The 23,728-nt window shown below is 42.9% G+C and overlaps 2 protein-coding genes and 1 long non-coding RNA gene across 4 annotated transcripts; all 3 read left to right on the top strand.

The window, feature by feature from the left end:
* Positions 1–331: 331 nt before the first annotated feature.
* LOC4347261 (abscisic acid 8'-hydroxylase 3-like) lies at positions 332–3,807 on the top strand. Its single transcript, NM_001422784.1, has 8 exons — positions 332–733; positions 923–1,241; positions 1,343–1,495; positions 1,639–1,980; positions 2,112–2,190; positions 2,333–2,439; positions 2,977–3,095; positions 3,405–3,807. Exons 1-8 carry the CDS (start codon positions 510–512, stop codon positions 3,562–3,564), a joined length of 1,503 nt encoding a protein of 500 aa, NP_001409713.1. The 5' UTR covers positions 332–509; the 3' UTR covers positions 3,565–3,807.
* Positions 3,808–11,045: 7,238 nt separating this feature from the next.
* LOC9271302 (replication protein A 70 kDa DNA-binding subunit D) lies at positions 11,046–21,116 on the top strand. 2 transcript variants are annotated; one of them, XR_010734993.1, is made up of 14 exons: positions 11,046–11,113; positions 11,195–11,278; positions 11,351–11,458; positions 17,950–18,043; positions 18,160–18,303; positions 18,380–18,653; positions 18,742–19,198; positions 19,282–19,363; positions 19,454–19,574; positions 19,662–19,822; positions 19,904–20,378; positions 20,456–20,535; positions 20,616–20,690; positions 20,794–21,116. XR_010734993.1 is itself a non-coding variant. In XM_066304128.1 (14 exons), coding segments are annotated over exons 3-8 (696 nt in total). In that variant the 5' UTR covers positions 11,046–11,113; positions 11,195–11,278; positions 11,351–11,416; the 3' UTR covers positions 19,283–19,363; positions 19,454–19,574; positions 19,662–19,822; positions 19,904–20,378; positions 20,456–20,535; positions 20,616–20,690; positions 20,794–21,116. The 2 variants fall into 2 exon arrangements, 1 of the variants encoding a protein (XP_066160225.1); XM_066304128.1 differs by lacking the exon at positions 17,950–18,043 and having other exon boundaries at positions 18,742–18,844; positions 19,067–19,198.
* A 205-nt stretch (positions 21,117–21,321) lies between these two features.
* On the top strand, positions 21,322–22,918 carry LOC136351786 (uncharacterized). The gene is made up of 2 exons (XR_010734995.1): positions 21,322–21,589; positions 21,784–22,918. It is a non-coding gene; the product is annotated as an uncharacterized lncRNA (long non-coding RNA).
* Positions 22,919–23,728: the final 810 nt, after the last annotated feature.

Below are 23,728 nucleotides of genomic sequence, written 5' to 3'. Positions count from 1 at the left end.
AGATTATTGGGTAAAAAATTACCCGTCATACCACACCACTTTCTCTTTAGACTTGTAAACCCAATAATTTAGGATGTAATAATCTAGGAAAGAAACAACTAACCGTTTATTCTACTACAGATTATAACAATCTAGCTTATGGTAATCTGACTCAATAATCTAGATTATAATAATCCTAAGCTGGGAAAAACAGGCCTTACTCCCTCCCCTCCCTAGCTCGCGGACACCATATGAGCTTCCAAACTGGCCTCTCACTTTCTCTCTCGCGCTCTGCCTCTATAAATACCACGCAAGGCCTTCCCACGCCCACCACCATTCGAAAGATCCCTCGAAGATTTTTCTCCTCCCTCTCTCCCTCTCCTCACAGCTCTCTCCCTCTCTCCTAGCAACAGCATATATAGCGCAAAGACAATAACACACGACTAGCTAGCAAGAAGAAGACAGCTGGTTCAGAACTCTCAAAACAGCTGTGGTGTCCAAGTGATCCTTAATTCTCCAGGGTCATTTGGATGGCAGCCTCCTTCGTCATCGTCATCGTCATCTCCTTCTTCATTTCTCTTGCTTTTATGTGCTATGTCCACTACACGAGCCGGCAGAGGAGGAAACTCCATGGCTACGGCCATGAGAAAGCCGTCAGGCTGCCGCCGGGCTCCATGGGTTGGCCTTACATCGGCGAGACCCTTCAGCTCTACTCCCAAGACCCCAACGTCTTCTTCGCCTCCAAACAGAAGAGGTTAGTTGCCAATTAATTAAAAACCCAAACATGCTGCTAATCTCTGCAACCTGAAAGCATGGACGCATGCTTTTGAAGGACATGGATGGCAAGATAATGCCAAGCTGCCAACACAAATACTGCATGCCATAGTTGTGGGCTTGTAGCTTTCGGCGTTATTGCTGATGTATGGCTTGTGTGTGCGTGCAGGTACGGCGAGATCTTCAAGACGCACATTCTGGGTTGCCCGTGCGTGATGCTGGCGAGCCCGGAGGCGGCGCGGTTCGTGCTGGTGACGCAGGCGCACCTGTTCAAGCCGACGTACCCGCGGAGCAAGGAGCGGATGATCGGCCCGTCGGCGCTCTTCTTCCACCAGGGCGACTACCACCTCCGCCTTCGCAAGCTCGTCCAGGGCCCTCTCGGCCCCGACGCCCTGCGCGCGCTCGTGCCGGACGTCGAGGCCGCCGTCCGCTCCACGCTCGCCTCCTGGGACGGCAACGTCTCCAGCACCTTCCACGCCATGAAGAGGGTAAGAATTGCCAGCCAGAGCATGAAGAGGAATGTGCCGGAAAAGCAGTGCTGCTCGCCACGAGGATGCATGTAACGTGTTTGTTTTTTTGTTCCTTTCAGCTCTCGTTCGATGTCGGCATCGTGACCATCTTCGGCGGGCGGCTGGACGAGCGGCGGAAAGCGGAGCTGAGGCAGAACTACGCCATCGTGGAGAAGGGCTACAACTCCTTCCCCAACAGCTTCCCCGGGACGCTGTACTACAAGGCGATCCAGGTACGCAGCAGAAGCCAGGCACTAGATGGCACGAGCTGTAGCATATTCTAGTGCCTTCCTCACGTCGTTCTTGTACGTCCTGTTTGCAGCAACAGTAGGTGATAACCGATCGAGTTCCTTTCTGCATCTTACTAAATCTGCAGGCGAGGCGGCGGCTGCACGGCGTGCTGAGCGACATCATGCGGGAGCGGCGGGCGCGGGGGGAGCCCGGCAGCGACCTCCTCGGCTGCCTCATGCAGTCGCGGGCGGGCGACGACGGCGCGCTCCTCACCGACGAGCAGGTCGCCGACAACATCATCGGCGTGCTGTTCGCGGCGCAGGACACGACGGCCAGCGTGCTCACCTGGATCGTCAAGTACCTCCACGACCATCCCAAGCTGCTCGAGGCCGTCAGGGCGGAGCAGGCGGCGATCCGCGCCGCCAACGACGGCGGCCGGCTGCCGCTGACGTGGGCGCAGACGCGGAGCATGGCCCTAACCCACAAGGTACGTATGCGCGAAAAATACACCCATTTCCCGAGTTTTCATTCGATTCCCGTGTATTTTTGCGGTTAAATTACTGACGGCGCCATCTGCTAATTCCTTTGTTGCCATCTCCCTCCCATCCTTCGGTTCAGGTGATTTTGGAGAGCTTAAGGATGGCCAGCATCATCTCGTTCACGTTCAGGGAGGCCGTGGCTGACGTGGAGTACAAAGGTACGCACGTGCGCAGCCCTACGCTACAACGTGGCCGTAGGGGAGCCACGTCCGTTACTCCATGCATCGTGTGAAAAAAACAGTGTAGATTTTTTTTTTTTAGTTTTGCTGACGGGACCGTGTATTTTTCCTTGGCGTGTAGGGTTCCTTATCCCCAAGGGATGGAAGGTGATGCCGCTCTTCAGGAACATCCATCACAACCCAGACTACTTCCAGGATCCACAGAAGTTCGACCCTTCTAGATTCAAGGTATGGGCCTCGATCGATCGATCGATCCTCGCCGCAGTGCTTTTGATGTCGATGCATGCATCTCTGAACAAACTGAACACTGTTCCTTTCGATAGCATTAAATTCCCTCTTCTCTAGTCAACGGCAGCTCTTTGTGATACTGTTCGTGGAATGAAATTATAATAAGACATAGTTGTAATACGTCAGGTGCGAATAGGTATATTCAGTTTCAGAAATAATTTGTACCTTTTCTCGTCAGAATATGTCAGGGTTTTCGGCCATTCGACAAGCCCACAAATAGGCCAGAATTCACACTCGGATCAGATGTATACCATGGAAATCCAACCAACCATTAATCAACTTGCTGCTGAGTCAAACCCTTATCTAGAACATTTGTAAATGACTTAATTTATCTTTGCATAGCAGCCGCAGCAAATACTAGTGGTGCTACCAATCTGCAGATAGATAGAGCCTCAAAACTGAAGTACCACGAGTGAAACTTCTTTTTTCTGAACCTTCTCTTTTTTTCTGGTTGTGTGTGGAACAATGTCTATGCAGGTGTCGCCGAGGCCGAACACCTTCATGCCATTTGGGAACGGCGTGCACGCGTGCCCCGGGAACGAGCTGGCCAAGCTCGAGATGCTCGTCCTCATCCACCACCTGGTCACTGGCTACAGGTGCGTGCCCCTCCACACAGATTCGCCATATATTCTCCCCTTGTCGTTGTGGACCACACCGTGCCATGGCTGCTGCCACTCCATTGGCCCCTTCCTCCCAGCTGCCAGATTCCGCATACACATACCACAGCTGCTAGTACACGCATGCTCCAACCTGTGGGGTCATTCACTGCTCAGATCGCACAGCGCCTACTCAGCATCCTAGTACCACATATGAGCAGTCACATGCATGTCATTGGAGACGAGTTGGTTCCTCAAATTTCGTTGTGGAACGGTGTGCTGATTGACGTCTGCGTTCTTGATTTGCAGGTGGGAGATTGTTGGTTCCAGCGACGAGGTTGAGTACAGCCCATTCCCTGTGCCCAAGCATGGCCTTCTCGCGAAATTATGGAGGGATGATAGTGTCAGTGTGGAAACAGATGGTTGCCAGAACGGTGATAATGACGACAATGGCGTAGCAATGGTTTGATTAGGCGTTTAATGTAGATAAGCTAGCTAGGGAGATATTTTTCTTTCTTTCATTGCCCTTCTATTTCCTCAAGGGAAGTCCGGGGAGAAAAAATGGAGTTTTCTTCTTTTTTAACTTGATCATAAGAAGGTAATGATGATGAGAATGGGTTCTCGGAGGAAAAACAAATGATAATGTGTAATATCATTGACATTGACCCAAATTAAATGGCTTCAGCAGTTAATGCTGCTGCATTTCGGCTCCCTTTCATTACACCAAGGCACCAACGCGTGTTGCCATATGCGTTTTCCCCGTACACGGTACACCTGGGTGCAGACCCCCGGGTTGGCCCCGGTTTCAGGCCGGGCTTAAAAAAAAAACTGATGCGAGAGCCGGCCTGAACTCATATATAGTAGGCTCACACAATGAGTTCTTGCCATAATCCTCCCGATCGGTCAGACAAAGCAGCTCGCACCGTCGCACGCACCGCGCGCAAGGCGCAGAGACGCGCAGCGCACGAGATGCAACGGATTAACAGGCGAAGGGGATCGAACGAGCCCGTCCGTCCGTTGGCTGGTTCCCAACTCCCTCGCGTCGCGTCCCCCACCAACGCCACGATCGAGCCCAAGACGCTGACGGTGGCAGCCTGGCTCGCGCTCGATCGATCAGCGCCCACGCGCCACGCGCCCCGCGGAACGCGCGATCCGCCACCAACCAAAAGATCACCGATCCCCACAGGCCCGGCCCCAGTTCGGACGGTACGTACACGTACGTTTATTACGACGCTGCTTGCCACTGCTGTCGAGTGAGTTGGCGCCCGGCACAAGGCCACACAAGCCGGCCGTTGGAGTCCAGCTCACGACGCGTGAGCGCGTGACCGACCGAGATTGTACGGCTCTGTACGCACTACCTGTTCCGATCGAAGTATCATACCATCGGCCGCACACGTCGGACGCCCGCACGGGCCCGGCACGGCAGGCAGCGAGCGCGAGGTGGTTCGGCTTCCCCCTTTCAGCCACATTCCCCCGTCCGTCCCCGTCCCGCGCACGTCGTCGCACCGGCAGACGACCCCGTACGACGCGACGTCGCTCGTTGGCCTACTACTAGTACCACGCTAGCTAGTACAGTAGTACGTAGTAGGCGTACTCGCGGAGATCGATCGAGCTGGCTGTCTCCTTACTCCTCGCCGCGCGATGGTGCCATGGTGGTCCGCGTGCATAACCGGCCGGCTGAGCTAGCTCTCTCCCACGCACATGGGGGCGCCGGGCGAACCGTGCCTCGTCACGTCCGAGTGTGGGGGCACGCCGCGCGCGGAGGCCGACACGTAGAGACGGTGGTGGCATGATATGATGTTTCGTTGTTTCGTTGCGCATGCACGGGCGGCTTCGTTTGCTCACGTGTGCCTGGCTTAGAGAGGGCATCGGTTTCGTGGCATCAGGGCCGTCTCCAGGAATTAAATTTGGGCCCAGGGTAAAATGCAAATTGAGATCATATAATTTTTTAAAAAAATCATATATAAAATAAATAAAATATATTTTCACTCAATTATATATATGTAATATGTGTTATAATGTATGATATTTCGAAATATATGCCTTTATGTTTCACAAACAAATAGGAGCAGTAATTTTAATCAAAACGATAATTTGATATAATCGATCATTTCAATTATAAACTAGCTGGGTGGCCCGCGCAATTACGCGGCTAGCACCCAAACAAAATCATATATTTTTTTAAGTATGATTTTACTTCAAATTTATTAAATAGCTATCTCATTGTCTTAAGACTTTGAAAGACTAAATCTTATCATCATCGTGTTTCTAATTATATAGGCTTTAAAAGTCACACCAGTTGCTACCCCTTATGTCTCATCTCCTTCTTTATTTGCTTGCTCGATTTACCACTATTTCTATTCATTCTTATTGGAACCTTTAAAAATTGGATTTTATAGTTTTTAGAGTTTATTGTCATGTTGGGTTTCATTTTTATAATTTCTAGATGTCCCGTCAAATGTTGCTATTATACTTCTCTACAACACGTCCACTATCTTATCTCTTTATTGTCATTGAGAATTTAAAAATCGAACATAATTATCGTTTAAGTTCATTTTTACTTTTTAGAAGTCCCGCCAAACCATTAGCGGCTTTGCCATTGTAATTCTCTACGGCTCGCCCGCTGCCTCCCTTCTTTATTTCATTTTGATTTTAAAATCGAACATGATTATCATTGGTTTTTTTACTTTTCAGAAGTTCCGAACCTTTAAAAATTGGACTTGTAGTTTTATTTTTAATAATTTTTAGAAGTGCCATCAAACGATGTCACTATGTCCCTGATCTACAGCCCGTCCGCCACCTACTCTTTATTGTCATTGTGATTCTAAAAATTGTTTTTTTTTTACTTTCTAGAAGTCCCGGCAACTGCCTTACTTGTTTGCTTCACGGCCTCCCTGACGTCTCTCCTTTTAATCGTCATTAGGATTCTATTTGGTGTTTTATTAACAATTTTTATATGTCATATCAACCACCACCACTCTTTATAGGCATGTTACTTAATATATCTCGTCATGTGTTTTAGATGGTCTTTTATTTTAATAATATTTATTTTTATCAAAATTTTTTGTTATTTATAAATTGTATTCCTAATTGAAATCTTATTTTTCTTGTTCTAATTTTAGAATTTTTTTAAAAAATTATTTAATACCGTATTGTGTTATTTTAATGTTTTTATTTTTTATTTTCAATTTCAGTTGTTTCGAAATTGTATTCCTACTTGAACTCTCTTTTATTGTTTTCTAACTTTGGATATTATTTTATTTTTTATTCTAAATTTTAATTAATCTCGTATTGGGTTCTTATATGGATTCTTTTTTCAGTGTGCTTATTTTTAATTCCGAATTTCAGCTAATTTTAAATTGTATTCCTACTTAAACTTTTCTTTTATTTTCTTTTTCTAATTTTAGATTTATTTATTTTTATTCCGAATTTTACTTAATCTCGTATTGGGTTCTTATATGGACTCTTCTTTTAATATTCCTTATTTTTAATTCCGAATTTCAGCTATTTTTAAATTGTATTCCTACTTGGACTCTTATTTCCTTTTCTAATTTTGAATTTTATTTTATTTTTATTTTGAATTTTGATTAATCTCGTATTGGGTACTTATATGGAAACTTCTTTCAATATTTCTTATTTTTAATTCCGAATTTCAGCTATTTTTAAATTGTATTTCTATTCTCCTTTCCTTTTCTAATTTTGGATTTTATTTTATTTTTATTTTGAATTTTGATTAATCACGTACTAGGTTCCTATATGGACTCCTCTTTCCATATTGCACATTTTTAATTCCGAATTTTAGCTATTTTTAATTGTATTTTTACTTTGACTATTCTTTTCTTTTTCTCCGATTAATGTGGGAATTTCTAGCCCCCACGACGAACGTGGTGCCTTCGTTTCGAGCTGTCTTAATAGATAGATAGATAGATTACAGTCATGAACTCACGACAATTTGATGCATATTACATATTTACGATCTATCATCCAGGCTAACCTTACCAGTCCGAGTCGAACCATCGAGGGTTGAGTCGAGGACGACGAGCAAACAAGGAGGAAGAAGGCTGGACCCAGGAGCCCAGCCGAAGGCAGAGCTGCAAGGTCGTCGCGATCGTCGATGCTGCTTGGAGCCTCGAAGTTGAAAGCATCAAGTTGTGTCGCCGCCTCGTTAGTCGTTGCGCGTGGAATTGAGATCACGTTACGACATCCCGGCAGTTGGCGCAGCACAGAATTAGGATCGCACGACAGCCATGCAAAAGGTAGGTAATAGCAGAGCCTTGCAGACTTGCAGCGCCCCATCCTGGCTTGGTCTTATTGATTGATTTGCCTATTAGTCTATTTGGTTGTTGCATGCTATAGCTGGGCAATTGGAAGTGAACCTTCATTGTTTATATGGGGGCCAAAAAAACAGAGGCCCTGTGCGGTCGCCTACTTGGCACATAGCCATCGACGGGCCTGCGTGGCATGGGTGCATGGCCCATTGAGAATTAGCTGGCCTTTAAGGCTCTGATGCCGGGTAAGATGCGACTGGCAAGGACACGGTTTTTTCTTTGTTGGTGCATTTGTTGGGATACTCCTAACGGGCGGTCGATCGCCCGCCCCTCCCCTTACTACCTTACCTCCCCTTCTTCTCTTACTACTACACCATACAAATTTGAATTTAAATTCAAATTTGAATCGAGTATATAAACTTTTGACTTATAAACTTTGTGTCTATAAACTTTAGGTGTATAAACACTTTAGATGTATAGAAATACTATATATAGAAAATATTTGAATTCAAATTCAAATTTGAACGGATATAATTCAAATTCAAATTTGAATCGGATATGTAAACTTCTGACTTATAAACTTTGGGTCTATAAACTTTAGGTGTATAGACTTTAGATGCATAAAAATACTATATATTGAAAATATTTGAATTCAAATTCAAATTTGAATCGGGTATGTAAACTTTTGACTTATAAACTTTGGGTCTATAAACTTCAGGTTTATGAACTTTAGATTTATAGAAATACTATATATATATAAAATATTTGAATTCAAATTCAAATTTGAATCGGATATATAAACTTTTGACTTATAAACTTTTAGTCTCTAAACTTTAGATGTGTAAATTTGAGGTGTATAAACTTTAGATGTGTAAACTTAAGGTGTATAAACTTTAGGTGTATAAATTTACTAAAATAGGAAAGTAATGCGGTGCCAAAAAAAGAAACCAGGTGGAGGGAGGGAGGGGGAAGGGGGATCGATCGCTACCCTTGTCGCCGGGCGATCGATCGCCCATTAGCACTTCCGCATTTGTTGCATACTAATAACATGCTCGTACGTTATAACGGACCAAGCCTATATAATTAAACATGGACTAAAAAGGTGATTAAGGATAAAGCAATAGAATCTGGTGTTTAATCGCGTAGAGTGTACATGCGTGAGAGATGGAGATGGAAGGAGAACGACTGTGTGCTTTTACCTTAGTAGAGATATGCATGTGGGTGATCGGTCACAGTGCCAAACGGGTTTCTAACAGGGCATGGCGCCGCCCCTCACGAAGACCACTGGCCATCTAACTGAAGTTCATTTTGTGAGAGCGCTCCACCGAATTTCGCTTTCATTCTAGATAGAGCTGAAATTTTTTTGTTGGGCTCCAGCTTTAGAAGAGGTGGAGCTAGAGCTGGAGGTATGCCTAACAGGCCTTAAGTCACCTAGTACCAACTAGAGTGCCAACTCAGACAGGCAGTGGCTGGTGGACGCAAGATTTTCAGTATGAGTATTCAAGACTTTTTGGAAATAATGTTGTCAGAGAACTAAAACGCCTTTAGGGAATGCCGCTTGCATATAATTATCATATTTGCTAAAGATAATGGATGTGTTTCGAAAATAAAAATATTGGAAGAAAAAGGAAAGACAAAGCGAAAGATCCATGGGAATCAAACCGGCAACAATTGATTGTTGAGAGTTGAGACCACACCCTAACCAACTATGCTTTCACACCTCTAGCAGAAGACAGAAGACAATGGTTAAAGTTGTTTATTTTTTTTTCAAAACAACAAGTATTATTAATTCAAAGGGAGTAATAAAGTAAGAAACTGTGGCTAGCGATCTAGCGTTAACTATAGAGCTTGGCTAACAAATTACTCCCTCCATTTCAAAATGTTTGACACCGTTGACTTTTTAGCATACGTTTGACCGTTCGTCTTATTCAAAAAAAATTTATGAAATATGTAAAACTATATGTGTACATGAAATTATATTTAACAATGAATCAAATGATATAAAAATAATAAATAATTACTTAAATTTTTTGAATAAGACGAATGGTCATATACGTACTAAAAAGTTAACGGTATCAAACATTTTGAAACGGAGGGAGTATGTCATATCTAATATTTGACGTCATAAACTTTAGCAGCCAACCAAACATGACTCTAGACCAACGCCACCAACACCTGTTTGAACACTACGCTGACGATGGAGCTGACTTTTTGTGACTGTTACATTCCACACCAACGCCAATACACCACGTCATACCTTTGAATGAACTCATGTTTGAATGAGAACAAGTGATTGCGACTTAATTTGTCCATAAATTCTAAAATCATCAATCTCCACGCAGATCTCAAGATTAGAACTTAGGGCAAGTGCTATGGTAGATGTGACTACCACCTCCAAATTTATCTATTTTATTCACTCATGAACTAAGAGGCAATCCATACAATGTATTACCTCTAACACACAAATACCAATATCTCTAATACTCCCACACATTTCTTGAAATTTATGTGGAGGTTGCCTCTTGATTTAGGGGTGGTTCATCTTCTCTCTCCATTTCTCTCCTCCACCTCATCACCCAATCCAATGTGGCATTCTTAGAGGCAACATATGAGATATTATAGTACTTGCCCTTACTAACCTGGCCGACTGATTTCATTTGACATGTAACATGTGGAACAGAGAATGTGAAAAGAAAAGGTGTCATGATTTTCTTTGGGGAAGGGGGTGCACTTAACTAAAAAAAATTGGGAAAATCCAGTTTGTATTTTTCACGATAAATTTTCAAGTTACCATGTAATTGTTTCCTGATGTAATTGTTGAAGGTGAGCTAGACGATCAGTTCGATGATAATACTCTACTACAACATTTATGTGGTGAAATTATGGAGGAGGTGATGGATTTAAGTGGGAATCAGGGTAGTTAAAGAGAGGGGCAATGTGCTCGCACCAGAGCGTTTTACGCGGCTTTAGGGGTGATGTGTTCGCTCCCGCCACTATCCACGTCGTCGGTTTTTGTATCGTGGGTTTAGCCTGTCTCGGTGGGGCACGGGAGAGCACGGAAGCGGGCTTTTTTTTACTGTGCCGTGCTGCGGTTTTACCGCTGTAGCTGACCGGTGGGTCCGATAGACAGAGGCGACGGCGTGTGAAGAATGGCTGTTATGCCGCCCCGTCATCTCTTGTCCAAAAAGTCAAAAAGGTAGTGCGTGCAGTGTTGGTTTGTTCCAATGGGCTTGGTCCTTGGTCTGCCTTTGGAGAAGCAGAGAACGTACATGTATGTTGCGCGTGGGCTAGGTTCATGGTGCTGCTTGGTGCACTGATCGATCTAACCGAGGGATTGTTGCTTTGTTTGAATTGTTTGGATGGGCTTGGTCTATGGTCTATGGGTAGGGAAGGAGAGAACATACATACTTGTTGCCACGTGTTGCCTATGGGCTTGGTCCATGCTGCTGCTTGCTCCTCTGATGGATCTGATCGAGGGCCCTTTTGTTGACGTAGGGGTCGTTGCTGTTCAGGCGTGGGCGTCGACGCCTTTATGGTCCCACATATCAGTTGGTGCGTGCCTTTGGCTGGTGGGTGGGTTTACCATGTGTGTTCTGCATGGCCAATAGGAAATCGACAGCGGCTCACAAGTTTCCCCGTGATGTCCTCCTTTTTACCTTCCATCCCGTTTTCCCCTCTCCTCGGTTCTTCCCTTTCCTTCAGTCTGCCCAGTGGCTGGTTGCGACCTTCCGCTCTGATGGCGATGGCAAGGTGATTGCCCTTGCTCAGCATGGTGTTGCATTGTTTTTCTAGGATTGGCGGTGTTCCTCATATTCGGTGTGTTCTTTCCAGCAAATCCCTTTCAGGATCCAGGGGCATCTCCATCTAGGGATAGTAGAGTTTGACGCCAGCTCCGGATCGGCTGTTGCGGAGGAGGTACAGCCCCGTTGGCTGCTTCTGTTCATCGGTGAGGTTTCATGCCGGCTCTAATTTTGTTCCATTCTGTAGGAGAACGGCCACCGCACGTTGGTCTGCTGCTCTCTCTCTTCGTGCTTGGTCCCTGGTTCTTGACGGATGCGTAGCTTCTTTCGGTGTTGGGTCTCCGGTACCACCAAGGTAGTGTTCTTCTCTTTATATCGCCTAGATTGCTGTGTGTTGTTCTTTGTGCTTTTATTGCCACCTTTATTGCGTTTGGTTTGTTTGGGAGGGGACCGTTGCTGTCTGGTCAATGTTTTATATGTCAACCTTTGTTTTTTTTCCCTTTTTCATAGAGGATTCTCGAGTGTGAGGTGCTCTGTACAGGACATGTGAACGTTGGTTCCAGAATATATATCTGTGTTTGGCCCCACGCGACAGTGTAGCTACTTTATAGCATCTTCCTGTTCTTGCTATCTTAGTATATATCTTACCTTCCCTCAGCCCCTGTCTCCTCAACATTTTAAGCCCTCTTTTCCCCCTATTTGAAAGCTGTCTCTACGATTCGCAGTGCTCTCGGCGGGATGGTGGCGGTTGGCGTATCCTACGTTTCTTTGTTGAACGCTGTTGCTTCCCATTGCCGTTTACCTTGGGTGTCATACCTTTGGGAGGTAGATGGTGACGGAGTGCTGTTAGCAGGTGTTGAACTTAGTCTTCCTGACGAGCAGTTAGGCTGCGGTACAGTAAGCAAGTTCTTTTGGGTTGCTGCAGTACAGCCGTCGGCCGTTTCCCATGAAATGGTTGCACAGCAGGCTGTTAGGTTTCTCCAAGTCAAGTATGGTTTCGCTGTGCACAATTATAACTTCCACATGTTGCTTTCATACAGAAAGATAGCCGCGTCTGCGGTTGACGTAGCTATAACAGCGGCTGCACACCTTGCTAGGTTAGAGGCGCGCTATGGTCCTACAGATCTGCCTTGTGAGAATGTACTAAAGCAGTGTAACTCTCTATGGTTCACCTTTGTTAGGGAGGACCATTTTTTCTGCGGTGCGCATAGGTCGTAGGATTGTTCCTCTGTAGTATCGGGGTAGTTAAAGAGTATTCTTAATGGTGATCGTTGTTTTTTCGTACTTTAATTATTGCCCTCTGTTTCTGGTCCTATATGTAAACTGCCAACTTGATCTATTGATTTGGTTTTGTTCAGCTTTTGTTCCCATCTTTGCAGCTGCTTACTGTTTTCGCCTTTTTTAAAACCTGCTATTATCTATGTTACTCACTGTGCATGTTCAATTGTGTTCTATTTTGTGATGCGCTGTGCAGAGTGGCTCCCTGTATGTGTCCCCATTTTCTTTGCAATGTCTGGTAAAGCAAAATCGTGTGTCCAACGGGCGCGTGAGAGTCGATTAAGGCGTCATGCTTCATTAGGCCAGGGTGTGTTATTCGCGCCACACATTTGTACATGTTGTTTTTATTATTTAGCTCAGCTAACTAAGACAGCAAATTGGCTTCCTTAGGATTTCTGCAAGCTCCGGTATTTGGTTCAGTAGGTTCTGTTCCTTTGCGCCTCAGCTCAGATGCTGTGCACACTGGACCAAGTAGCATACATGCAGATGTCGCGCAAGGAAGCGTTCCATCAGGTCCTTCCCAGCAAGCCACATCCCATCGTTCTAATGCCAATAGGCAACTGCCCATTGAAATCAACACAATCAGTGGAAACCCAATAGGCAATGTGAAAAGTAAGTACATCACTAATATAGCCTATAAGCTGACTTGGTTGCTTCATTCGAGAAAAGAACGAACCATTGTTTCGATTCATTTCTTAGTATAACTACTTTCCCTTAGGGAAGAGGACATTACTAGACATACCGCGAAGTGCTGCTACGAGCAATAGGGAGAGACGACATATGAAGAGATCTGCCCACCGAACAGACTACTCTCTGATGAATGTTCTTGATGGTATTTTCAGATCCAAAAAAAATACAAAGAAAAAATTTGTTTCCTACTGCTTATAGCCTCATTTCTATTCGTTGTATAGGCCCAAAACCTACTCTTGAGGACATCTTACCTTTGCCTAAGGATTATATTGCATCCTTAAAAGGTTTGTTTTTGTTCATCCTTTAGCCAGCGTTCCTTTAATCTATATTCCAGTCTTCCCTTATGCTTTAATTCTACAGCGCTATACCCTGAACGATCCTACTATGGCGGGCCATCCCATGAATGCCCATACTGTGGAGCTGTATTTTCGTTCCAAGAGAGGGTCAAAAAAGGGACCGTGCTGTCACAGCGAAAGATCATTTACAACCTGTGTTGTAGAAGTGGTAAGATTAGCCTTCCAGAGCTGAAAAAACCACCTGATTTCCTAGCCAGACTATTAAAATTTGATGGTGATGCACGATCGAAGCGATTTATAAGGCAGATCCGATCATACAACTCTATGTTTGCTTTTACTTCGCTAGGAGCTAATGTTGATAAGACGATAAATAATAGGTCTGCACCTTGTGTGTTTAAAATCAATGGGGTTGTACACCACCGTATTGGCAGCCTCTTGCCACGACATGGTGCTGCACCTAAATTTGCTCAGTTGTATATATATGACCCTGAAAATGAGACATCAAATAGAATGAATATATTTGAGAGAGATTCTAATGCCGTGGATGATCCAGACCCAGAAATTGTTATCGAGCTGACTTCTATGCTTGACAGCCATAATGATCTGGTCAAAGCATTTCGCTTTGCTAGAGATCGGTTAAAAGACCATGGTGATGAGAAAATTTCCCTTAGATTGCTGGGGTGTGATGCAAGGGATGAAATTCAGTACAATCTTCCAACGAGTGGTGAGATCGCAGGAATAGTTGTAGGTGACTATTCAAACGGTGAGTATACGTACGATGTAATGGTCTAATCTTCTGATGCCAGGTTACGACGTGTCTCAGCTCTACATCCATCCTATATGGCTCTTCAGTATCCGCTGCTTTTCCCATATGGGGAGGCCGGATTCCATTTAGGTATCAAGTACACTGACTTCCCTAGCATTTCTGGTAATTCACGACGCTATGTTACAATGCTCGAATACTACCGTTACCGTCTCCATTATCGATTGAATAAACCAAATCCCTTTACCTGTTGTGGACGTCTTAGTGATTCCATATGTGTTGACTCATACTCGACTGTTGAAGGGTCAAGGTTGAAGTATATTGCTGACAACCAGCCTGAACTTCGCTCAGAGTCTGTCCAAGCGATATCTGATGCCATTGATCATGGTCTTGAAACTGGGATTCTGTAGGGAAGAAGTATGTCTTGCCTACCAGTTTTACTGGAGGCAGGCGATACATGGTACAAAATTACCAAGATGCGATGGCAATATGTCGTGTGTTTGGAGTGCCTGATTTGTTTGTGACTTTCACTTGCAATTCAAAGTGGCAAGAAATATACGATGCTTTGCTGTTTGAACTAGGCCAAGTACCAAGTGACCGCTCTGATATGATTGTGAGGGTTTTTAACATGAAAGTAAATGAGTTTATCTCAGACATTAGGGAAGGAAAAACATTTGGCCCAGTCCTTGCTGGTGGGATACTTTCTTCCTGTGTTTAGTTTGTTGTACATTCAGTTAGTTAGTTCTAACATTTTATACTTGCCATGTAGTGCTCTACACAGTAGAATTTCAGAAGCGTGGACTCCCTCATATACATTGCCTTATCTGGCTTGCTGCAGGCAGCACTGAATTTAGCGCTCCTATTGTTGATGGCTTTATATCCGCTGAAATACCTGATGTTTTTACTGATCCATTGGGTTATGCTTTGGTCGATGAGTTTATGATCCATGGCCCTTGTGGCAACCAGAACAAATCATGCCCGTGCATGAAGAAAGGGGAGTGTTCTAAACATTTCCCTAAGTCTTTTCAGGATGAGACAATAATGGATGATTTTGGTTTTACTATCTACAAACGCAGAAACAATGGTCGATATGTTCTTAAAAATGGAGTGAAACTTGATAATCGATGGGTTGTGCCTTATAATATGGAACTCCTTAAAAAATACCAAGCCCATATTAATGTCAAATGGTGCAACAAGTCTAACATGATTAAATACCTTTTCAAGTATGTCACAAAAGGAGCTGATAGATCTAAAGCATACTTTGAGGTCAATAATAAGCCAACTGGTCAATTATCTGATAGTAATGGTGCAGCCAAAGATGATACGTTAAACAAAACAACTAATTCTAATCACACACCTCGAAATGAAATACAGGAGTACATTGATGCACGGTTTCTATCTACCTGCGAGTCTCTTTGGCGTGCTTTTGAATTCGATATCCACTATAGAGTTCCTTCAGTAGAGCGACTAACTGTGCATCTTCCAAATCAAAACTTTGTTCGATACAAAAAGGGTGCTGAACTCAATTCACTCCTAACAAGCCCTGCGGCCCAAAAAACAATGTTAACGGAATAGTTTGAAGCTAATAAAAAACATAGCAACGCACGAACACTGACATACTGTGATTTCCCAAAGGAATGGACATGGGACACCAGCTCACGTAGTTGGCGTCCTAGAACACCATGTGAAAAGATAGGTAGAATGTACTATGTGAGCCCAATCAGTGGAGAGCTTTACTATTTACGAATGCTGTTGATGATTGTGAAAGGTGCTCAGTCATATGTTGATGTTAGGACATACGAAGGCATTGTTTATGCGACATTTAGAGAAGCGTGTGAATTAAGAGGTTTACTCGAGAGTGATAACGAGTGGTATTTGCTCTTTGATGAGGCCATAATATCCGCATCATCCACCTAGCTAAGACAACTATTTGTTACTGTTGTAATGTTTTGCTCTGTTGGAAACGTTCGATCCCTCTTTGACAAATATTGGGTGTATTTCACTAATGATATCCAGCGACGTCTTAGAACAGCTTTGTCAAACCCTTCTTATTTGGTTCCTCATGATAGGCTACTGTCGCTATTGATGAAAGAAATGCAAACCACTTTTTCAAATAGCGGCGGTAACATAGATGACTATGATTTACCGCGCCCAGCGATTTACTCAGATGACATAGTACGGAATAGAATGATTGAGGAAGAGCTTGCTCTTGACAGCGCCATACTGGCCACTGAAGCTAATTCAATAATTCCAAAATTGAACGCTGATCAGAGAACTATTTTCGATACAGTTATGAAGCATGTGAATAGCTCAAAACCTGGTTTTTTCTTTGTCTATGGGCATGGTGGCACAGGGAAAACATTTTTGTGGAATGCATTGATTTCAAAAATAAGGTCTGAAAAAAAGATTGTTCTTGCTATTGCCTCCTCGGGGGTTGCTTCCCTTCTCCTTCCTCGGGGACGCACTGCTCATTCGAGGTTTAAAATACCAATTGACATTGATGAGAACAGTATTTGCACTATTAAAAGAGGTACCATGCTTGCTGAGCTCATTCAAAAGACATCACTTATTATATGGGACGAGGCTCCAATGACTCATAGAAAATGTTTTGAGGCTTTAGATCGAAGTTTGCGTGATCTGCTTTCCGAGCACACACCTTCTAACAGCAGACTACCATTCGGTGGTAAGGTGGTTGTACTTGGAGGTGATTTTCGCCAAATACTACCAGTGATAAGAAAAGGCTCGCGTGCTTCCATAGTTGATGCGTCCATAACAAATTTGCCTCTCTGGCACCATGTTACTCTTCTGAAGCTGAACATTAATATGAGACTCCTTCAAAGTGACCTTTGTGAACAGAACCGACAAGACCTTGAAACTTTTGCTAATTGGATCCTATGTCTTGGTGATGGTAAGGTACCTGCAACAAAAAAAATTGATGAAACTGAAGCAACATGGGTCGATATTCCTGAAGATTTACTAATAAAAACATCCGGCGACAAAATAAAGGCAATAATAGATGAGGTTTTCCTAGATTTCCCCAACAAGTACACAGACCATTCCTATCTAGCATGCCGTGCTATTGTTTGCCCCAACAACTGAACGGTTGATGAAATAAATGATTCTGTCATTCGTATGATACCCACTAAGCCAAAAGAATATCTTAGTTGTGATACAATTTCAAGATCATGTGACCATATGCCTGACTTTGATATACTATACCCAACTGAATTCTTAAACTCTATTAATGTCAACAATTTCCCGTCACATAAACTTATTTTGAAAAAAGGTGTCACCGTTATGTTGTTGCGAAATTTGAATCAATCTATGGGTCTTTGCAATGGCACACGGCTATTGATTGTTTCTCTTGGCCATCGATTGTTACAATGTGTGATATTAACTGGATCTAATATTGGTGAGACAGCTTTCATACCTCGGATTGCGCTTACAACCACGAGTTCTAAGTGGCCTTTTACACTTCAGAGAAGACAATTTCCTGTCCGTATATGCTATGCAATGACAATTAACAAAAGCCAGGGACAAACTCTTTCGCGTGTTGGGGTTTATTTGAAAAAACCTGTCTCCACACATGGGCAACTATATGTTGCTGCTTCTAGATCAACTTCAAGAGCAGGCCTTAGAATCCTTATAGAGGATGAGGATGAGGTCTGTAGTTCAAAGACTAGGAATATGGTTTATCAAGAAGTGTTGGATGCAGCTAGATTGATGGTATTATTAAACAATTTGGCTTTATGTGCATCATACTACAGACCGAAAGATATATTAGGACAAACCCTAATATGTTCTCTGTTCTAATTGCAGGACCTTGGCACCTAAGTACCAACTATAGCACTATTTTTTGCCGTGCTGTTGTATACTATCCTTTTTCCCGTTTGCTGTACTATGCAGCTTTTGTGTATGTAGTGCTGCCTTTTCTTGCATTTATTTTTGTCTGTCTGTTCACTGCTTCCAATTTTTATAACATCCTAAATAACTGTATGGCAAGCTAACAATTGCTTACGGTATTGGCAGATGGTAACCACGCTAATCAGTAAGCTTGAGCCTGGTCTTGGCAACCCAACTATTCGTCTTCGTGTATCAAGGTTCTGGGAATTCCGCGACCAAAATGATGAAAATATTCTGTATCATCTTGGCCTGGTTCTGGTTGATGGCACGGTTAGTTCTTTAGAATCCTTGCTTTGTAATCTGTCATCACATTTCGCTTTCTTACTCAGTACCATTTTCTAAACAGGGGGCCAGCATTGCAGCTCAGATTATGCCTCCATTGGATGAGCTCTTTGCCCCTGCAATCACTGAAGGCAAAGTGTATGACCTCACGTTCTATCGTGTAAGGCAGTGTACCAGCCAGTATAGGCCAGTTGGCAATATGCAGTCGATTGCCCTCACAAAGTGGTCTACACTGGAAGAGTGTACTGATGTGCCAGAGAATTTCCCTAACTATGTTTACTCTCTAACGCCATATGACCAGCTAAGGGGACGAGTGAACAGGAAGGACTCTTTCACAGGTACTGTGATTCAGTCATATCCTCATAGATTACCATTCTTTTTATTGCATTCTTAATGTGTGTTTTATTATGATCTCTTAAATAATAGATGCCATTGGAATCATTACTGAGATAACATCAGTGACACCTATCCAAACGCGCACCAAGGATGGTGAAAGTCTGAAGAGGAGCATCTACATTCGCGATGCCGAGTTAGCCCTTCTTCTCTGTTTTTTAATATGCAAAAAGATATTTACTTCAGTTCTCTAACATTTCTATTAACAGTGTATCAGCAACACCAACTAACTACCACCAAATATTACTCCCCCTTTCAATATACATGCTTTCCACATTTATTTTTTTGCTAACATCACCCAACAACCGCTCACGATGCCATAAACTCTTTATGTAATGATACTATGTCTGCTGCATAGCAATGTGACAATAAATGTTGCGCTATGGGGAGATCGAGCCACAACATTCCCTGCAGATGAGGTGATTGAAGCTGGCAAAAAAAAATCCACAGATAGTGATCTTTGTTGGCACGCTTGTGAGGGGCTTTGGTAGTAAGTCCATTAAACACCATACATGTGTTCTATAATGGCTCTTGGAAAATGTTCTAGGGTGCTTACATATGCTCTGGATGCAGGGAATGTTTCTTTGTCAGGTAACTCTGCCTGCAAATGGTACATAAACCTTGACAAACCATAGGTGACTGCCTTGAAAAACAGGTTTGTTACATATACTGTCTTAGCAAATCATATCCTCTGATCTTTCTTTTCTATTTCCAATTGAGACATGAACTTTTTTGTTCTATGCAGCATCCAAGGAAACTATGAGCCAATAAAATATACTGATCTACCCGCCCCATCTCAGGCTGCAAACAATGCAGAACAGAAGACGGTCATTGAGATTAAAGACCTACACCCTTTTAAGTTCAAGGTAAATCCTCGGTACTATAAATGCTCATTCTAACATTTCAATTTATGTTATACACAGTGCTAATTAGGATCCTATTTTTATGAACAGAAGCATCAGTTCTTAGTTACTGTCGTCATAAAAAAGGTTAACGTGGATAGCTCCTGGTGGTACACTGCTTGTGACACATGCAACAAAACAGCAAAACGTTTTGGAAATGGATACAGGTGTGCAGATCCAACATGCCCACCAGTTGTTTTGGCTTCGCCTAGGTCAGTTGACATAAACTCCACTGTTCAAGCTAATGAATACATGTAGCTATACTAAAATTACCATTATAATGCATTTTCCAGATTCAAGCTCAATGTGATAGCAGGCGATGACACAGCTGATTCTTCATTCATTATCTTTGGGCGTTTGGCACAACGCCTCATTGGTCGTTCAGTTGAGACACTGTTGCAGCAGAATCCAAGTAACACTGGTTGCATACCAAAGGAGATCACTGACCTACTTGAGAAAGAATTTACCTAGAATGTCAGCATCACTGAGAACACTGCTTCTACTGGTACTGTTGCATTCCAGATGAATAGGATTCTTGGAGGTGCTAACAATCACACCCTTGCCCTGTTACAATCCCCATCTGCATCTCAAGCATCTTCTCTCCCAGCTTCCATGGCTCTATCACCAACTCCATCAGTTGGGCTTAGTGATGCACAGACTGGACCAGCTAGCCCATCCACTGCTATATCAAAACACAAAGACCTGGAAATAGAGTCTGCTTCAAAGACCACTACAGAGGTTCAGGATGAAGAGGAAATAGAAGATGAGGTTAGGCTTTTCCATAAATTCCTTTTAAACACACATATTCGAATTTCTAAAAACTGAGGTTTTTTACTATGGAGTAGGATGTCGATCACCTCAGCCTCACACAGAAAGCTCCTTCTTCTAGCACTAAACAAAGCACTTCTAAGAGCTACAAAAAAAGGTAAATGCTTTTTTCCCAAGTATTAATATTCCGCAGTACACAAATGCTAACTGTTCTTTTTACAACCTACCCACAAAAAGGCCTAGGCCATCTCCTGGCACAGGTGCTGCGAAGAAGCTATTCAAAGACAATCCTGGCAACGATGCTGGTGGCAGGTATTATGAGTTTTGATGTTTTTGTTATATACTGATCAGGAGCTATAGGTTTACAGTCTATGTCTTTTATGCAACTTCGCTTATCCTCTTTACATCGTTGCAGTGCCATCAACCAAGCCTGATATGTTATGGACCAAACAAGCTTACTTTTGGATGCCACAGTTGCTGCCTACACCAGACAGCTCTTCAGTGAGAGGAGAAGAAAATCAGCCGTTCTGTAGTGCCTTTGCAAACTGTCCTATTATTATACTGGTGTCCTGTGTTTGACACCGTTTCCACTAGACTTATTCTTTTGCAAAAAGACTTAATGTGAACTGGCACTGATCATGTAACTAGGATTCTGCATTATCATAGTTATACTATGATAATCCTGAATACTGGTTGTTATTTCACGGCGATTAATTTACCTCCGAATTATCAGTCGCATTCATACATCCAGTTTAATCACCGTCCCTCAAGGTAGAACGCATATACGTTATCTGTTTTGCTTACCAGGCGTCACGAATCCTAAAAAAAAAAACTGAACGTTACTACTACCTCTTCAGCAGCTTCTGTATTTAGTCAACACCGGCGCTTAACCACAATAGCACAGCATGTATGTACACGATAGTCCAGGGTTTTATACTATCCATCACCAAAATATGCTATTGAATTAAAGACCAACAAAATTCACACACCTAACTACTCCATACTGGAACCACATCGTACACGTTGTTTTACTCCATATACTGACATCAACCCATAGCCTTACCTGCTGCCTTTGAAGAGACAAGACAGGCTTTGGCTTAGACGTCGTGGAGAACAACGCCTTACTTCTATTTCTCCCCAACTCATATTCCCCTCCTCCTCTTCCTGTGAGCAAGAACAAGTTCTACAGCCTTCTTCGTCTCCCTCTCCAGGTAACAACCACGGCATATTTTCTTCACCGATTTCCTTCTATCTGTTGTCTCGCTACTCTTCATAGATAGAAATAGACGAGATCCCACATTACTGAACAGGGCAACTATGAACTTACTAGAACAAAAAAACAACACACCTATTACATCTGGAAATCTGTAGATATTCACTTCCATCTATCTTATTTGTTTTTTAGAAAAGAATGGAAGCCCAGCAAGGTAGACGCCCTAACAGAACACAGCCAGAGCCATCATCCTATGGAACTAAACGTCTGTTGTTAGCGACAAAGTTCTCAAGCCGTGAAGAGATTTCACAGCTGCTTGCCGATGTCATTTACCAAGATGCTGTAGTTGTCAAGGTGCTTGGGGCTGGCAATCCGAACACAACCAAGGTATCAGCTATGGTAGGCTTCGTCTGTGACTGCCAAGTCGATGATTTTGCGTTACTGCCATTCAGACATAGAATGTACATCGTCATATTCATGGACTCTGATAAACAGTACGAAAGATCTCAAAAGGCATTTAGCCAGAAAAGCTTCACATTCCAAACAACTCGGCTAGCATTTGAACCTTTCAAGATGAATCTACATAGTGTTCCAAACCCACTGCGTCAAAGAGTCATACTTGCATTGGAAGGAGTACCACCAGAATCATGGAACAAATCAGCTATGAAAGAATTACTCGATGGCAGTTGTATGGTTGAGGAGCTATATGCAGAGCACCATATAGAAGATCTTTCTGTTTTCAAATTGGCTGCATGGACAACAGATTGCAATCTTATCCCCAAGCTAATGGATTGGAATATTGAGGCAGTTGAGAAGGATCAGCAATCATCGGAGTATGCTTGGAAACACAATGCAGATTTATCAACCATATTAATTCACATTGAGAAACACTTTGACTACACTGATGAAGACAGTGAAAGTGAGACCGATGGAGAGATTCTAAAACAATATGAGAGAAACAACCCTCGCTTGCCAATTGTAAAGACATTCCAGTGGGTATCTCGCCAGATAGACACTGATACTGGACCTCTTGAGGGTGGATCGCCAGCAATGCCACCACGTCGTCTGCCTACTGAGCTTGGTAGGCACCACTAATCTAATCAACCTGCATAACAACAAGGTTCCTTTTATATATCCTGATAGGAACCAGAAAAAATGACTACTTATCTAACTAGCTGCTTCTCCTGCTCCTGCGCGACTATATTTTGCAGCAATATCAAAGAACAGTGTGGTTTTGTTATTCCTAATATGTAATTCAATCAGGTGGACCATATAGGCTACCTTTTCGTCTATTTTATCAGTACAATCTCTTTCGCTTTTAAGTGCTACTGGATGTTCGGTTCAAATTATGCAAAGTTCACACTCCTCTTCAGACGGTGAGGCACCGCAACGCGCGCCCCAAGTCCTAGTAGTGATAATATTCAGTCCACTTTGGATTCCATGGTACCTTCTACTAATAGTATTTCTAATGGTAAGAAGGGTAAAAAAAAGAAGAATAATAAAAAAATTAATTTTAAATGAAAGGAATCTTTTGGAATTGTGATGGGTTCAAGGACCCGAAAAAACATAAGTTTGTTTCTGATTTAACCAAAGAACATCAACTTGATTTTATTGCTTTATCTGAGACTGTTAACAAAGAATTTTCTATAGCTGCTCTTAATAATCTTTGTGCTGGTAAAGATTTTTTGTGGCATTGTAAACCTCCTAGAGGCAGATCTGGTGGTCTTCTATTGGGTATTAATTTATTAAATTCTGACATTGGTTTGATTGATGAGGGGGATATTTATATTAAGTTTCATTTGCGAAATAAAGCTGATAATTTTAAGTGGGCCTTAGTGTTGGTGTATGGACCTGCACAAAATGAGTTTAAGGAACAATTCCTTGCAGAATTAGTTAACATGTGCAGTCATGAGACCTTACCAATTCTTATTGGTGGTGATTTTAACATTATTCGTAGTCCTAATGAAAAAAATAATAATAATTATGATGATAGATGGCCCTTCTTGTTTAATGCTATTATTGATGGGTTGTGCCTTAGGGAGATACAAATGACTGGTAGGAATTTTACTTGGGCAAATAATCTGGCACACCCAACCTATGAGAAACTGGATAGAGTTTTAGTGTCGACGGAATGGGA

This window comes from Oryza sativa, chromosome 9, assembly GCF_034140825.1.
Source record: "Oryza sativa Japonica Group chromosome 9, ASM3414082v1".
NCBI lineage: Eukaryota > Viridiplantae > Streptophyta > Magnoliopsida > Poales > Poaceae > Oryza > Oryza sativa.
The sequence above is the reverse complement of the archived record's forward strand: the minus strand, read 5'-3'. Positions and strand labels throughout refer to the sequence as shown.

Coding starts and splice junctions, on each gene's coding strand:
- LOC9271302 (XM_066304128.1), top strand. CDS start 11,417: ATGCGTAGCTTCTTTCGGTGTTGGGTCTCCGGTACCACCAAG. Junction 18,304..18,379: donor TGGTTCTGGTTGATGGCACG/GTTAGTTCTTTA, acceptor TTTTCTAAACAG/GGGGCCAGCATTGCAGCTCA. Junction 18,654..18,741: donor CAGGAAGGACTCTTTCACAG/GTACTGTGATTC, acceptor CTTAAATAATAG/ATGCCATTGGAATCATTACT.
- LOC4347261 (NM_001422784.1), top strand. CDS start 510: ATGGCAGCCTCCTTCGTCATCGTCATCGTCATCTCCTTCTTCATTTCT. Junction 734..922: donor TTCGCCTCCAAACAGAAGAG/GTTAGTTGCCAA, acceptor GTGTGCGTGCAG/GTACGGCGAGATCTTCAAGA. Junction 1,981..2,111: donor GCATGGCCCTAACCCACAAG/GTACGTATGCGC, acceptor CCTTCGGTTCAG/GTGATTTTGGAGAGCTTAAG.